This window comes from Oncorhynchus tshawytscha, linkage group LG23 (assembly GCF_018296145.1).
Source record: "Oncorhynchus tshawytscha isolate Ot180627B linkage group LG23, Otsh_v2.0, whole genome shotgun sequence".
In the NCBI taxonomy this organism is placed as follows: Eukaryota; Metazoa; Chordata; class Actinopteri; order Salmoniformes; family Salmonidae; genus Oncorhynchus; species Oncorhynchus tshawytscha.
Genome location: NC_056451.1, coordinates 10,685,190 through 10,702,670, shown reverse-complemented (window position 1 = coordinate 10,702,670; position 17,481 = coordinate 10,685,190). Strand labels below are relative to the sequence as shown.

The 17,481-nt window shown below is 43.0% G+C and overlaps 1 protein-coding gene across 21 annotated transcripts in view; it reads right to left on the bottom strand.

Moving 5' to 3' along the window:
• Positions 1-2,155: 2,155 nt before the first annotated feature.
• Positions 2,156-17,481, bottom strand: part of LOC112223005 (DNA-binding protein SATB1) — a 54,090-nt gene continuing 38,764 nt past the window's right edge. For 20 of the 21 annotated variants that reach the window (XM_024385914.2, XM_042304577.1, XM_042304578.1 and 17 more), the window contains 3 exons: positions 5,912-6,121; positions 5,682-5,723; positions 2,156-4,220 (listed from right to left, as the gene is read on the bottom strand). In XM_024385914.2, the coding sequence (XP_024241682.1) occupies positions 3,630-4,220; positions 5,682-5,723; positions 5,912-6,121 (843 nt within the window). In that variant the 3' untranslated portion in view covers positions 2,156-3,629. The remainder of the gene's footprint in view (positions 4,221-5,681; positions 5,724-5,911; positions 6,122-17,481) is intronic. The other variant, XM_024385912.2, reaches the window with a different exon arrangement.

Genomic DNA, 17,481 nt, shown 5'->3' with positions numbered 1-17,481 from the left:
ACGCTCCCCATCCAACCTGACAGAGCTTGAGAGGATCTGCAGAGAAGAATTGGAGAAACTCCCCAAATGCTGGTATGCTAAGCTTGTAGTGTCATACCCAAGAAGACTCAAGGCTATAATCGCTGCCAAAGGTTCTTCAACAAAGTACTGAGCAAAGGGTCTGAATACTTATGTAAATGTGATATTTCAGTTGACATTTTGAATACATTTGCTAAAATTTCTAAAAACCTGTTTTTGCTTTGTCATTATGTGGTATTGTGTGTAGATTTATGAGGGAAAATAACGATGTAATACATTTTAGAATAAGTAAAAAAATGTGGAAAAAGTCAAGAGGTCTAAATAATTTCCGAATGCACTGTATGTAGAGACACAAGTCCCATTTCTTTTCTACCACTGTATGTAGAGACACAAGTCCCATTTCTTTTCTACCACTGTATGTAGAGACTCAAGTCCCATTTCTTTTCTACCACTGTATGTAGAGACACAAGTCCCATTTCTTTTCTACCACTGTATGTAGAGACACAAGTCCCATTTCTTTTCTACCACTGTATGTAGAGACACAAGTCCCATTTCTTTTCTACTGCTGTATATATACTGCTATACATATCATTTATAGTATATATTTTCAGTTTATATATGCATAGATTACGTTTGGATGACTGATACAGTGTTATTTGGGTTGTTAATTGGATTCATTTTGACATTTCCTGATTTCTTGTTTTTAGTTTTGGATTATTTATCTACTTGCTTGACGTTTTAATGCACTGTTAGGAGCTAGTGACAGAAGCATTTCACTGCACCAGCTATAACATCTGCTAAACTGTGTACATGACCAATATAGTTTGATTTGATAATACACATACCATTTCAGATATTAGTTTGATTATAACTTAAAAGATGCAGAACAGTATTTTTCTTTGTCATGGGATGTAAGTTAACGTTCCCTTCCATGCTGCAGTGTTTGATCTAATGCATTCTGGGAAATGTATTTTTTCAGACATTTTTAAACATATTTTTAAGGGAATTATGAATTATTATAGACAACCCACAACATGATCTTAGAATATTTCCAGACAAGTGTATTTAAAATTGTTTTACAAGAATGAGTTTTAACAATGAAATGTTTCAACCTTATGCTACATGTTATTGGTAACCATACATTATGTCAAAAAAACACATTTCTATAGTGATAAATGAGCCATTTGAATTTAATTGAATCTAATTCAATTCTATTTCCTTTCATTCAATTCAAATTTTGCTTCATGTGGGGTGTGGCCAATTCAAATTCAATTCAAATTCAAGATTCTAATTGGAATTAGAGCCATTTGTAACACAATTCCAATTTGATCCCAACCCTGGTATGTACACTCTTAGAAAAAAGGGGGACAGCCGAAGAACCCTTTAAGTTCTAGATAGCACCTTTTCTTCTAAGAGTGTACAGTGTATGTTAAACTACTATGACCCTTTCCCCTTGAATTATAAATAACCTAAAGTGCTCAAGAGCTCAAATCTCCGGTGATTGAAGCCCTTAGAATCAATCCCCTTATGTGAATATGAGATTCAAGCATCTGTGCATTTCTCCTCCTTTGCTTCAAACACACACAATGTTACACTGGCCTTTATTTTGAAAAAGGAAAAAAAGAGCAAAACCTTGAGGGAATCCAGCCCAGACTGGCTGGCACATATCTGAGGGTGTTAACAGGTAAAGGTAATTTCTGTGTGGAGCAGACAGACACCTGAGTTCACCTGGGGTTCAGGGAGAGGTCAGGGAACCTGTGCTCTTTTGATACGTTATCTCCCTGTAGAGGGCTTCGTTAGCACAGGAATTAACACCCCACTTGTATTTATTGTTCAGGTCTCACAGCTACTTCAGATTCTCAGGAGAGTATTAAGATAAAAGATGCAAGAGTGGAGCTCATGTACAGTGGTTTTCAAAGGTACTGGATATGCACATATTGTTAAAAGTGTTAACTTTTGCATAGAAAAAAAAGGACAATTATAAATTGTGATATAAGTATTACACTTTTTAGGATAAAAAATAAACTAATTTGACTGAAAAGTCATTATATGTTGTTACATACTGTTGAATATGGTAAGTGAAACCTTGTTCTATAGGTGCAAGTAGAGTGGTCACATGAATGGCAAGAATCTGGGGTACAATACAAACAGTTTAATTGTGTAATTAACAATAAAGAATCACTCCTAGTTAGACAATTTCTGCATAAAGAAACCGAGAAACACTTATAAAACAGTCAGTTGTAACAAAATAACTGATGTTCTCATTGAAATAAACTCATAAAAAAGAAAGAAAAAATGTATACAGGATATTTATACAGGAATAGCTTGAATTGGATTGTTAACCAAAGGAAGACACATTGCAGACATCAATATTCACACAGATTGCATATGTTTTTCTCTCTAAGGTGTTCTATAGGTTAGTAATTTACCTATGCTTATTTGCATGATAGTAAAAATTGCATACAACATTAATTGTGAAGCTTGTAGCATGAGTTGCTTGACATACAGCACTTTTATAGGCAACCTTTAAAGCACATTTTCCATTTAAAACGTTAAGACACTTTTTGTTTTTACTGCCCATCAAAATTACATTTATAAATAGAAAAGGATCAGTGAAAAAAAAAAAGCTCTATGTAACAAACTTTCCAAAAAAAGTAATTACATCAGAAACACTGCATGAACTGCAAATAAATAATGTAGAAGACAACAAAAAACAGAGTTTGTGATTCACATTTTTAAACTGTGTGGCAGATTCAAAAAGTTACAGTGACAAAGGTTTTGCAAAATAATCTAATCGGCAGTGCCATATAGTACAAGGCATTTATTGGCATAGTTTCTTTAAGACTGTATTTTTTTTTTACAGTTAATATAATGTCTATATATATATTTATATTTCTTCCTAACAAATAATATGTAACGATTGAGCTATTCTCGGCGACGCACTTGGGGTGCGTTTTGGGTTCCAGAGTTTGAGTGATCCGTAATCACTGTCATGTTTTTCGCTTTTTCAAAGAATAACTAATTTGCCAGCAGGCTTCCAGACGTAGTACCTCATCATTAAGGCCTTGTCATCCACTTGTTCCTCGATTTCATATGCATTTGAAAAAATCCAGTTAACACCACATACGTAAACACCTCCTATCCTATCAAACTCCATGGGGGCTTTTTATTATAATATCAGTAGCTCAAAAAGAAAGGAAATCAGTGTAAAACAACAGACATTAAGTGCAGTCAGCAAATATCCACGGCAACATACTTCAAATATTTTTTTGTGCAGGTTATTTAAATGATGCATCAGTCTTTACAGTGAATAATACAAGTTTTACAAAATCAGAAAAAGCAATACTTATTCGTATTACTGTAGTCTGTGGAAATGGAGGGTTTCCAGCGTGAGAATGCTAGCGTTGCGTAGCCTTTCAGTCTGCATTGATATATAAACGCTAATCGTACGCATAGAGTCCAGACTCTGCATTGATAAAAACACTACTCTTTTCTCTCGCAGCGGCCGCACTGCGCTAGCCAGACCATTACCCTTTAGCATTGCATTCAGTCTCTGTGTGTATAGCAACACTACTCTTTTAGCACAGTGTTCAGACTGGGGGCTGCTCTCTCTACTCCTTGGACTCGTGGTCAGATTCTGAGAGGGCCTCAGAGCGGGCCAGGTGCTCCTCGATCTTGATGGAGAAGATGGTGCTGTTGGTCTGTGTGCTCTCTTCCAGCTCCTTCAGCAGCTCGGCGCTGCCCTCCCTGAATTCCGACAGTTCCTCCTCGAAGGCAGGGCTGCTGCTACTGCTGTTGCTGGGTTCCTTGGGCGGCTTGGCCGGGTGGTTGACGTAGAAGCGCTGGTTCTGGAAGAACTTGATGATGGTGAGCTTGGGCAGGTCCAGCTGGGCCGATAGGGTGTGGATGGCCTCCTCGTCTGGGTACATCCCCACATCCTGGATAAAGCTCTGTAGAATGCCTAGGGCCTCTTGGGAGATCTTGCCCCCGCCGGAGCGAGCCTTGGTGCCTCCGCCACCACGGCCCTCGTCCTCTGTCTCTGCCGGGGAAGCGGTGGAGGGCTGGCGAGGGGGCAGTCGGGGGCCCATGGGTGGTTGCTGCTGCTGCTGTTGCATGGGCTGCTGGGACAGTGGAGGCTGGGAGGGGTGCTGGAGGGACATGGGGAGCTGGTGCTGCTGCTGTGGCGGTTGATGGGTCTGAGACTGTGGTGGGAAGGGGGGGGGGCAAGAGACAGGATGTTATCAGTGAACACTTATCGGCGACTTAATAACGCCTTTCATTCAAATCAATTGAGTTGTGTAGAATGGGCCCACTGTCTACAGAACAGGCGCTCCGCTGAAGGAATTTCCATGTAATATCTTATTGAATGTAATCAGTCCTTGAGATTTTTTTTCATGCGGAAATTGTGTCTTTCATTGTGGGGTAGAGGCACCAGTACTCACATACAAACCTGCACGTGCACACACACACACATGACACACACGCATGCAAACACATAGAAAGACACTAAGACACACAGAATTCACACGGAAACTGTCCATTCTGGTTGGTACGGTCGAGCATATCAGTACCCCATTCAAAATATATTGCCAGACCACGATAAACAAACTCAATGTGTGTACAATTCAAAACGCAATCGCCGCCGATTGCCATGGGTGTGAGAATGCTAACGATGGCTTTGCTTTGCCGTCAGTATCCCGCTAGTGTAAACACATGACACATTACTCCTAAAATGTCTCATTGTTTGCGTGGAGAGAGGGTTGAGTGGGCAACTCGTGCTCTCTATTGACCACACAACAGTTTGTTTCTCCCCTGAGTCAGACACACTCTAATTGGAGTTTGGTAATGAAGTTTAGAAAACACAGCACTTTACAGATAGCTTACCGGCCAGCTGCACATATTCACTCAAAGATCCAATTTTACACTAGAACACACACATATAGCGAGCTTCAATAAAGGAAGCTTCTCTCCACGTCTGTGAATCTCTGCATTGCAACAGGTCTCTCTTGAGAACAAGCTTTTTAATAAATAGACTGACCTGAGTTGACAGAGGTTCAACGCCAACACCAATAAGCACTATGAATTGCAAGTGTCAGTAGTTCCTCTATGCATTACAGTACCGAGACATTTTACTGGAAGCCAAAACATTTCTATTTCATTAGTGGTTAACTTTTCTGCGAAGTATCCCAAATTGGTCATTTCTTTTCACTTTTTTAAATGTGATATTAGGCCCGATGAGAAAAATATGATTATGTTATTTCTACACTGGTGCTTTTACATGGAACTGGCCATAAGTTTCTGCCTAACAAAATAACTGATCAGCCATTCAGCTGCCACTATGTTTAATTTAAGTATTTATGTTTAGAATTCACAATTGTAAAAGTTTAAAGTGGGTCTCAGGTTTTTGTGTTCATTTGCAAACTGCCTTTTAAAAAGACAAGTCAGATACGTTCAAAGTAAGAGTACATTTTTAAAGTATTTCATTAAAAACACAAACTTTGACTATTACTATGTTTGTGATTAATAGAGATAATTTGTAGAAATGTCCCCTTACTGCTGGTTATTATGAACACCAGATAATTACAATGTAAAACTAAGGGATAATACTGGTTGCTTATTTGAAATCACAACATAAATGAAAGAATACAAATTCTCTCTCTCACCTGTAGTGGGTCTGTGTGGGACATATACATCAGAGTTGGGTTCTGTGGGTACAGACATCAGAGTTGGTGTCTGTGCTTTTGTGTGTATCTCCTCTCATCTTCAATGGATGTGTATGCGTGTCCACTGCACATATGTACATGTGTGTATGTGTGTATGTACATGTCTATGTGTATTTATGAGCTTGTGTGTGTGCATGTATGTATTAATGTGCACGTCTTTGCCTCCTCACCTGCATGGGGTCAGTGGACATGTGCATTGTGTGCGGGGGCCGGTCGGCGTGGTGCTGCTGCTGGCCGGCCGTGCTCTCCTGTTCGTAGATGGCGTCACGCTCTGCCTGGGCCAAGCTCAGGAAGCGGCGGATCATGGACAGGTTCTCCCACAGCGTACGGTTCTCCGGGCTGGGGTCCTCCTTCCAGCGCAGAAGCTCACACAGCCAGCCCTTTACCGAAAGGAAACGAGAGAGAGGTTTAGCCTAACCCTCCACTTTAACTTTACACTTTAGACATTTTAGCCCATTCCTGTAACATGCCAATATAATACAATTCCAAAGGCAGCAAAAGAACACATTCTGGGACCATTAGGTATGACAACATACACATGTATGTAGTATTCATAGTATGTAGCACAAAATGAAGGACCCATTTACCAGTTTACAGGAAACATTATACTCTAGCCCAGCAGAGGGCCATGAGAGATGGGACTGTGGGCCATAGAGGACTGTAGCTACACAATATTAATTTACACAGAGCATGTATCTGAGAAGCCCCAGTCAAAGGCAGCTTGTGTGTGTGACTGTGTGGGTGCAGCTGAACGGTACAGTACGGTAGAGACGGAGCCCATCTATGGAGCTCTGTGATGAGGTCCTGTGACTCAGTTATACAGCACTGGGTGTGGAGGGAACTCAACTGGGCCGTGTGAGGGCAGGGCAGGGGGGTGATCACCATGACAGAACTGAAGCAGAGGGTGAGAGAAAATAGTGTGAGATGAAGAGTAGAGAACGAGGGAGCCAGCGAGAGACAGAGAGAGAGAGAAAGGAAGAGAGACAGAGAGAGAGAGAGAGAGAGAGAGAGAGAGAGAGAGGGAGAGGGAGAGGGAGAAAGAGACACAGAAAGGAAGGAAGAGAAATAGACAGAAAAATAGGGAATTTTAAATGACCGTGGCTAAAAGAGAGCTGTAACGGGTGAGAAGGCAGAAGGAGGGAGGGAAGGAGGGAAAGCAGCTTCATTGAGGGAGGGTGAGAATGTGAGTGTGTGTGAGGGAGAGAAAGAAAGAGAGGGGAGAGAAGGGAGAGCGATGAAGCTGTTCAGCCGGTAGTCTGTCCTGGCAGCGTGACAGAGCAGTACTGTAATCTCCCAGCCAGTGTGCGGCAGCACCTTTCATTTCCACAAGATTACACTGCGCTGGTCACACACACACACACACACACACACACACACACACACACACACACACACACACACACACACACACACACAAAGGCCAGAGCCATGCCACCACACTGCATGCAAGAGATAACTCAGCATTTCTGTTGTCCCCTGTTCCAACTCCTCCCCTAAGCCACATCAAACCCAGGAGGGTTTTGGAGAAAGCCGGGAGCGAGGGAGGGAGGGAGAGAGAGAGAGAGAGAGAGAGAGAGGGGGACAGAACAAGGAAGAGAGAGAGAGGAAGAGAGAGAGAGAAAGCAAAAAAGACAGGGAGAGAGAGAGAGAGAAAAAGAGAGAGAGAGAGGGGTAGAAGGGACCTAAAGACTGCGTGCCCACCTTGTTCTTCTGCCACGTTTATTGTTGCCTTTTTAAATTTGCATGCAGAGGGATTTGGACCGCGTTACCACTTTGATGTCTGTTGGTTTCGGCTGATTCGGTATTGAGGAACACCCCTCTTTTCACCCCACATGCCTCCCTGCCTCTTCCTAGCCAGAACTGAACCACACTACCAAGGCCACGATGAAGTAATCCAACTCAAACACTCCCCAAACCAGCAGGATTAAACCCAAAGTACTAAAGTCAGTCAAACAAGAGGCCAACATTAAGCCCATAGTAATTCTGGGAAATCCTCACATAAATGAACTAGCTAGTTAAAAATAACTACAGTAAAAACAAGAGGTAAAGTCTTAATATGTTGTCACTATGCTATTCATATTTTGCTGAAAGCTCGTTGACAGAATGTTGTACGACTAAAGTAAAGGAAGTTTGGCGCAGAGAAGTTTAACATTTAAGCAAAAACTGAGAAAATGATCACAAAAGTGTAGTTAATGTCAAAATGGCAGCTTCCCTCAGTCGTCCCCACACAAGTGGGCAGTCAGCGTTTTCCCTGGTGGTTTAAAGAGCTGAAGTTGTGTTTGTGTTTGCCTAATTGCATTGCTTCCACAGGCCTGGCAGAAGCATTGAGGGAAGAAAGAGAGGTGGGAGAGCTGGTCAGAGGAGGTGGCACTTGGCTCTATTGCCAGCAAACTCAAGGGGGGAAAACTTGGTTTTGGTCAATAAATGTGATGTGAAAACTTCATTTGGAGTGAGGATTTCTGTCTAATAATCACAGTGACAATGTGACATGGTGGAAAAATCCAAAATGGTGTTCCAGCTTACTATCATATTTAACCATTGTTTCAACTTCTATTTGAAATTGTGCAGACTTTTAAAGCTTTAGATAGACTGTGCAGAAATGTATAAGCGGCATCAATTGGTGTAAGAGTTATTAGGTTGGCTGCACAATGCATGTTGTGTTACTGTGTTGAAACAGGCACTTACAATAAGAACCAAACATCTCTGTTGCTCTGTGTACTATGTCCATATTGTTCATTTCCCCCCTAACAACAGTGTTTGGATACGCCGTACTTACACTGCTCACCAATTCTGAACTACCTCGAACTCTCTCAGAGTTAGTGAAGAGCTCTCTATAAATAAAAATGTATTATTCATAATGATTAGCATGGAGAATGGAGAGGTGAGGAGAGTGACCACCCTGCCTGTTTTTTCGTCCAATCTGACCGTCAGCACACGGGCTGAGGGGGTCAAGAGGTGCAGAATGACAGAGTAATATACTCTTCAGCAGCAGGCCTCACGCAGCCCAGCAGAGCTCCCATTGTTTAGCACAGTATAAATAGCAACCAGGCATTCTTAATTATTTTGCTCCCAACACAAACCTGAATTCATGCGCAAGATTCACCTAACTATGCAGCGGCACACCGTACCATGTTTGTGTGTGTCTGCGACAGTCACAAGCTGCCAATGAGAGCATAGGCCTGCTCTGTTAGGGAACAGCCCGGTAATCACGCCCACCCCTCTTCCCTTCACTTCCCTCCCTTCTCCCTTCATCTCCCTCCCTTCTCCCTTCATCTCCCTCCCTTCTCCCTTCATCTCCCTCCCTTCTCCCTTCACCTCCCTCCCTTCTCCCTCCACAACATGGACGCACACTACTGCATCAATAAACAACACTCTGCTGTGAAACCCTGCATGGAAAAAAGAGAGATGGAGAGAGAGAGAGAGAAAGACAGAAATAGAGAGATGAGAGAGAGAGATAGAGAGAGGCATACCTCCACAGTCACACGGCAGGGCCAACACCTATCTCTAATCTCATTTGGTCATTATGAGCCCCATCAGTCCACCACCGAAAAATAAGCCGGCAGATGTCCATCAACTGTGATTCTCTTTTTGTTAGGTGGGGTGGGGGGTGGGGAGTGGGGGATTATAACACAATCAAATTGAATATGGTGCTTTATATAATAATTGTCTACACTGAAACAAAAGCACATTTGACCTTGTAGAAGCAAAACATCTGTTACAGGAGGGGGGACTTGTGACAGTTGGGAGAAAAAGATTGCGATCCATTGTTGTGGCTGGACTTGTGGAACTTGTCAGAGGAGGGATTGAGAGCTGCAGCGAGCCAGCCAGACTCACATCTCTGTCCGAGAGGGAGAGAGAAATAAAAAGTAGGAGAGACAAAGCATTATTGTCTTTCCCTCCTTGAACCTGGCATAGGGCCCAGCTCCACTAGCAGACAATGCTATGCAGATAAATACAGCTGATAACACGGTATGTTCAAACCTGTTTCTCCTCTGCAAGAGCGTCACCTTAGAGCGAGTTCACCCCACACAGTTACCAGCACTGGGTTGTAAATACGGCACCATGCCCATCTGTTGACAGGAAGTACCAACCTGCTTGATGTTCAGCATATGAGAATCTCCCGCAACAATAAGCAAAAATTGACTGTGGAAAACGGACCCAGTGTTTTGTGTGTGTGAGGAAATCTTAATATGCAAATAAGGCAAGTCCGAGCGCCTATTCAAATAGTCTTGGCGTGGAGAGAGGAGGGGGGGAACAAGGGGGAAATGGGGTCGAGGCCCTTAATTGAACTCAACCATTCTTCCCCGGGGGAACTGAAGGTCTAGCTACCATGTGGCCATCCTGAAAAATCCTACACTCTTAGCATGCATTCCCAGTGCTGACTAGAATCTCACTCATTCCGTAATAAAACAATGAGTAAAGATTTTAAAGCACTTAAAAGTAGAGTAGTACAAATACGTCAAATAAAATAAAATGGTATTTGTCACATGCGCCGAGCTTAAAAATAATAATAAAATAAAATAGTAACACAAGGAATAAAATAAAATACACAAGAATGGAGCTATGTAGAGGAAGTAGCAGTACCAGATCAATGTGCAGAGGTACTAGGCATTTGAGGTAGATATGTACATGAAGGCAGGGTAAAGTGACTCGGCATCAGGGTAGATAATAATAAGAGTAAAATAAAGAACAACAGCACCATATGATGAGTATAAAAGTGTGTGTGTGTGTAATGTGTATGTATATGTGTTTGTGTTATGTCGGTATGCGTGTATTTGTTATGTGTGTATGTGTTTGTATTTATTGTATGTTGAATGTGCGCGGGTTTTTGTGTGGGAGTGTCAACGTAGGGTGTATATATTGTCTAGTGAGTGTGCGTAGGGTCAGTGCAAGATAGAGTCAGTGCAGATAGTTCAGGTACTATTCATTGACTATTTAGCAGTCTTGCTATTTAGCAGTCTTCGGCTTGGGGGTAGAAGCTTTCTTGGAGCCTGTTTGCCGGGCGGTCTATGGCTTCGGTGGCTGGAGTCTTTGGCAGTTTCTCGGGCCTTCCTCTGACACCGCCTGATTCAGAGGTTATGGATTTCAGGGAGCTCGAACCCAGTGATGAACTGGGCTGTCCGCACCACCCTCTGTAGGGCTTAGCAGTCAAGGGCAGTGTATATGCCATACCAGGCGGTGATACAGTCAGTCGGTGATCAGGTCTTCCACCATCGTATTGTCAGAAAACGTGATGATGGTGTTGGAGTCGTGCGTGGCCATGCAGTCATGGGTGAACAGGGAGTACAGGAGGGGACTAAGCACGTACACGTGAGGGTCCCCAGTGTTGAGGGTCAGCGTGCCAGAGGTGTTGTTGTCTACCCTCATCACTTGGGGCCAGCCCATCAGGAAGTCCAAGATCCAGTTGCAGAGGGAGGGGTTCAGTCCCAGGGTCCCAAACTTGGAGGGGACTATGGTGTTGAACGCTGTGCTGTAGTCTATGAACAGCATTCTCACATAGTTATCGTTCTCTTGTCCAGGTGGGAGAGGGCAGCGTGAAGTGCAATTGAGATTGCGTCCTCTGTGGACCTTTTGGGGGGTATGCGAATTGGAGTGGGTGTAGGGTGTCTGGGATGATGGTGTCGATGTGTGTCATGACTAGCCTTTCAAAGCACAGGACGATCGTCATTTAGGCAGGTTACCTTGGAGCTCTTGGGAAAAGTGACAATGGTGGTCAGCTTGAAACATGTTGGGATTACAGACTGGGACAAGGAGAGGTTCAAAATGTCAGTGAAAACACTTGATAGTTGGTCTGCGCATGCTTTGTGAATGTGCCCTAGTATTCTGTCTGCCCCGACGGCCTTGTGATTGTTAACCTGTTTAAACGTTTTTCTCACATCGGCCACGGAGAGCGAGATCACACAGTCATCTGGAAAAACAGCAACTTTCACGCAAGGCACAGTGTTATATTCCTCGAAGCGAGCATAAAAGGCATTTAGTTTGTTTGGGAGTTCTGCATCGCTGGTCAACTCATAGCTGCGTTTCCTTTTGCAGTCCATTATCGTCTGCAAGCCATGCCACACACAACGAGCGTCAGAGCTGGTGTAATAGGATTCCACCTTCCTCCTATATTGTCCTTTTGCATGTTTGATGTCTCGTCGGAGGTCGTAGCGAGCTTTCTTGCGTCCATGTCCGTGTCCGTCTCCCATTTCTTGAAAGCGGTAACTCTGGCCCAGTAGGTAATACAGTTGAAGTCAGAAGTTTACATACACCTTAGCCAACTACATTTAAACTCAGTTTTCCACAATTCCTGACATTTAATCAGAGTAAAAATCCCCTGTATTAGGTCAGTTAGGATCACCACTTTATTTTAAGAATGTGAAATGTCAGAATAATAGTAGAAAGAATTATTTATTTCAGCTTTAATTTCTTTCATCACATTCCCAGTGGGTCAGAAGTTTACATACACTCAATTAGTATTTGGTAGCTTTGCCTTTAAATTGTTTAACTGGGTCAAATGTTTCAGGTAGCCTTCCACAATCTTCCCACAATAAGTTGGGTGAATTTTGGCCCATTCCTCCTGACAGAGCTGATGTAACTGAGTCAGGTTTGTAGGCCTCCTTGCTCGCACATGCTTTTTCAGTTCTGCCCACAAATCTTCTGTAGGATTGAGGTCAGGGCTTTGTGATGGACACTACAATACCTTCACTTTATTGTCCTTAAGCCATTTTGCCACAACTTTGGAAGTATGCTTGGGGTCATTGTCCATTTGGATGACCCATTTGCGACCAAGCTTTAACTTTCCCGACTGATGTAATGAGATGTTGCTTCAATATATCCACATAATTTCCCCTACCTCATGATGCCATCTATTTTGTGAAGTGCACCAGTCCCTCCTGCAGCAAAGCACCCCCACAACATGATGCTGCCACCCCCGTGCTTCACGGTTGGGATGGTGTTCTTCGGCTTGCAACCCTTCCCCTTTATCCTCCAAACATAACGATGGTCATTATGACCAAACAGTTCTATTTTTGTTTCATCAGATCAGAGGACGTGAACGTGGTACCTTCAGGCATTTAGAAATTGCTCCCAAGGATGAACCAGACTTGTGGAGGTCTACAATTATTTTGCTGATTTATTTAAATTTTCCCATGATGTCAAGCAAAGAGCTACTGAGTTTGAAGGTAGGCCTTGAAATACATCCACAGGTAAACCTCCAATTGACTCAAATTATGTCAATTAGCCTATCAGAAGCTTCTAAAGCCATGACATCTTTTTTTCTGGAATTTTCCAAGCTGTTTAAAGGCACAGTCAACTTAGTGTATGTAAACTTCTGACCCAGTGGAATTGTGATACAGTGAATAATAAGTTAAACAATCTGTCTGTAAACAATTGTTGGAAAAATGACTTGTGTCATGCACAAAGTAGATGTCCTAACTGACTTGCCTAACCAAATTGTTAACAAGAAATTTGTGGAGTGGTTGAAAATGAGTTTTGACTCCAACCTGAGTGTATGTAAACTTCTGACTTCAACTGTACATGGTTTTTGGTTTGGATATGTTCTTATAGTAACTGTGGGGAAGACATGGTCTAGAGTGCTAAAGTATTCAGACCCCTTGACTTTTTCCTCATTTTGTTACGTTACAGCTTTATTCTAAAATGGATTAAAAAAAAAAAAATCCTCAGCAATCTACACAAAATACCCCATAATAAAGCAAAAACAGGTTTTAGAATGTTTGCAAATGTATAAAAAAATGTAAAATAGAAATACCTTATTTACATTAGTATTCAGATCCTTTGGTATGAGACTCAAAATTGAGCTCATGTAGGTGCATCCTGTTTCCATTGATCATCCTTGAGATGTTTCTACAACTTGATTGGAGTCCACCTGTGTTAAATTCAATTAATTGGACATGGTTTGGAAAGGCACACACCTGTCTATATAAGGTCTCACAGTTGACAGTGCATGTCAGAGCAAAAACCTAGCCATGAGGTCGAAGGAATTGTCCGTAGAGCACCCAAGACAGGATTGTGCCGAGGCACAGATCTGGGGAAGGGTACCAAAAAAATGCTGCAGCCTTGAAGGTCCCCAAGAACACCCTGGCCTCCATCATTCTTAAATGGAAGAAGTGTGGAACCACCAAGACTCTTCCTAGAGCTGGCCACCTGGCCAAACTGAGCAATCTGGGGAGAAGGACCTTGGTCAAGGAGGTGACCAAGAACCCAATGGTCACTCTGACAGAGCTCTAGAGTTCCTCTGTGGAGCTGGGAGAACCTTACGGAAGGACAACCATCTCTGCAGCATTCCAACAATCAGGGTTTTATGGTAGAGTGGCCAGATGGAAGCCACTCTTCAGTAATAGGCACATAACAGTCCGCTTGGAGTTTGCCAAAAGGCACCTAAAGATTCTCAGACCGTGAGAAACAAGATTCTCTGGCCTGAATGCCAAGCTTCAGGACACCTGGCACCATCCCTATGGTGGTGGCAGCATCATGCTGTTGGGATGTTTTTCAGCGGCAGGGACTGGGAGACTAGTCAGGATCGAGGCAAAGATGAATGGAGCAGAGTACAGAGAGATCCTTGACGAAAACCTGCTCCAGAGCGCTCAGGGCCTCAGACTGGGGAGAAGGTTCACCTTCCAACAGGACAATGATCCTAAGAACACAGCCAAGACAATGCAGGAGTGGCTATGGGACACGTCTCTGAACGTCCTTAAGTTGCCCAGCCAGAGCCCAGACTTGAACCTGATCGAACATCTCTGAAGTGACCTGAAAATAGCTGTGCAGCAACGCTCGCCATCCAATCTGACAGAACTTGAGAGGATCTGCAGAGAAGAATGGGAGAAACTCCCCAAATACAGGTGTGCCAAGCTTGTAGTGTCACACCCAAGAAGACTCGAGGCTGTAATCGCTATCAAAGGTGGTTCAACAAAGTACTGAGTAAAGGGTCTGAATACTTACGTAAATGTGATATTTCCGTTTTTTTGTCATTATGGTCTATTGTGTGTTGATTGATGAGGGGGAAAAAAAACAATTTCATCAATTTTAGAATAAGGCTGTAACATAACAAAATGTGGAAAAGTCGAGGGATCTGAATACTTTCCGAATGCACTGTATGCACTTATTTATGAAGCCCGTGACTCTTGTGGTAAACTCCTCAACGTAAGTATACAGCTATTGTTTTGCATGTTTTGCAATTGTTTTCAGGATTCACCTTAAGTCAATGGTGACACAAGTAGAGTGAACTGTGAAAGAGCTCTTGCAGATGTCTATGTGCACCCTTAAATTATTTCCACCTGGTAGAGCTCAGGTCCTGGGCTTTACTCACTGATCCTGCAGGGGATTGTTCTGCGCATGGTAATACACGGTAATACTCTTGACTGTTCATAGCTCCACCATCTGACTCCCGGCAAAAGGACTCATTGGACTGGGGCCTGACTGTCCACGAGCATTTGTGCTATAGAATGAATCTATCGATTAACACTCTTTAGAAACAACGAATGAAAAGTGATGATTTGTGTTGAAGGATTTGTACACAAAACAATCCAGTCAAATCGTGAATCCTTAGTAGGAAATATATTGCTCAACAGAATATAATGTCATCTGTGATTTCAATCCCTTCTTTTGGACATTTATACAGATTTGAACCTGCAGCTAAATAAAAACATGCATTATGTCTTGTCAAAGTGGAATTCCTTCGAATCGGTTGCCAGATTGGTTACCTAACCCCATTGCAGGAATGTCAACAGTAGAGTATGCATACATACCCACATCTGCTCAATCTGACAAACAAACAAGGCAACCTGTTTCCCTGCATTCATTTTCAAATTGAAACATGGGAAGTCTTGACCGACACATTTCAGACCCGCAGTGGAAGATATATGATGTCAAAGACACCAGTTGGGAAACGTGATATCAGCGTTTACCGAGTGAAAGGTCATGCCCTCTCGCATCACAATGCGCCAGTTGTCAACAATAGCAGACTGGAACATCTACATTGCACATATGCTGCGGAGTGAATGCATGATTGTGCAGGAAACGTTCTCTTTCTCAGCATTTACTCTCAGAACAATGGCAATCGGTTCATCGTCACAGAATGCCACAGTTGCAGTATGAATTCCTCAAACGGGAACACTTAGAACTGGGACAGAACGACCAGAGCAGGTCAATGAAATGTCAAAATCCTCAAATACAGAACATGACACATCTGTGCTCTGCTCTGCCAGGCTACAAAATGACAAAACAAATCACTATGTTGTATGCTGGGTCTCTCTGTCAAACATTAGGAGGCATGTTCAGTTGACTGTGGAAAAAAATCAATCAAGCTATTCTGGTTTTGATAACTATTAAACACAGAGAGAGAGAGAGAGAGAGTACAGTAACATCTCTTTAACATTATAGCATTCCTCTGTTTACATCTTCTATGGAGTCTACAACAGCATTGAGGCAGCTACAGAAACAGGAGAACAAGTAAGAGAGTGAATGATTGCACAAAGGACCACTAACTCACAAAAGAGGAAGAGAGAAGAAGGAAGTTTCAGAGCTAAACAGCATCTGAATTAGGAACACACCAATCACCTATGAGGAGTGTGATTCCATCAATTATAAGCACTTGATTGAGATTGAATTCAAAGCTGGAGTTGAATTGCTAATATCAGAGCATAATTAAACTGATAAATCATGGTTGATCTTAGTGAATTATGGATTAAAATAGCAGAAAACCTGCAAATTGTGTATGTCAGCTAACAGCTAACAGCATCTGTAATTGGTCTACATGTTTGCTGTCAGATGGAAGGGACTGTTAAAGTTGTTAAAATCTACAAATATGAACTTTGGTCAAAATCATGGGTCTCAATGAATGATATGTATGAGATGTGAGGGACGTCTTAACCCTCTGTATGAAATGAGAACTGATGTGGAAAGTTATAGCTATACCGTATGAAAAGTCTACTTTGTGGAATCATGTGTGTAGTAAGAGAGAGGAGAGAGACAGGGTCTGAAGAGAAACAAGTAGAAAGAGAGGGAGAGAGAGAGAGAGAGAGAGAGAGAGAGAGAGAGAGAGAACTAGAGCGAGAGATAGAGAAATAGAAATAGAAAGCGGGAGCACACAAGCATTCGAATAGGTCCTAATGTCTCCCCACTTAATTCCCATCTCTCCCTCTCCCTCTCTTACTCTCTCTCCTCCTTTCTCTCTCTCGCTCTCTCTCTCTCACACACACACACACACACAGACTAACATATCCCCACACTGCATCTGCTGGAGCTTGTGGCTGTAGTTAAATTGAAATATTTCCCGGCGTGTGTCAGAAGCATGCAGAATGGTAATTATGACAGATCTGATTAGGCGGGCCGAGTCGGGCGGCTCCGGGCTGCAGGTGCGACCTTGTGCATTCCTGCGTGTGTAAATAAAATTAATTACAAGCGTGGGGGCGCGCGGCGCGTGACATCAGTGCGCACGGGGGGGACTCCCACAGGGGGCACCCTAATGGAATATTTTCCCTGAGTCTAATAATACAGTTGGTATTGACTTGAGGTAATTAGGGGGATCATTAAAGCACTTTTCCCGGCGTATTTGCCTGCCTGATCAGATTAGCCAGAATGGGCCTCAGAACAAGCCCTGTGTGGTCTGTCAGAGGAGATAGTGGGAAAGGGCTGGAGCTGGAGCGAGGCTCTCCCCACACTGTTAGCCCGGCTTGGGAAGGAGAAGCAACGTGGGCGTGGAGGGTGAGAGCTAGCTCAGACTTGGGACAGCGGGGGGAAA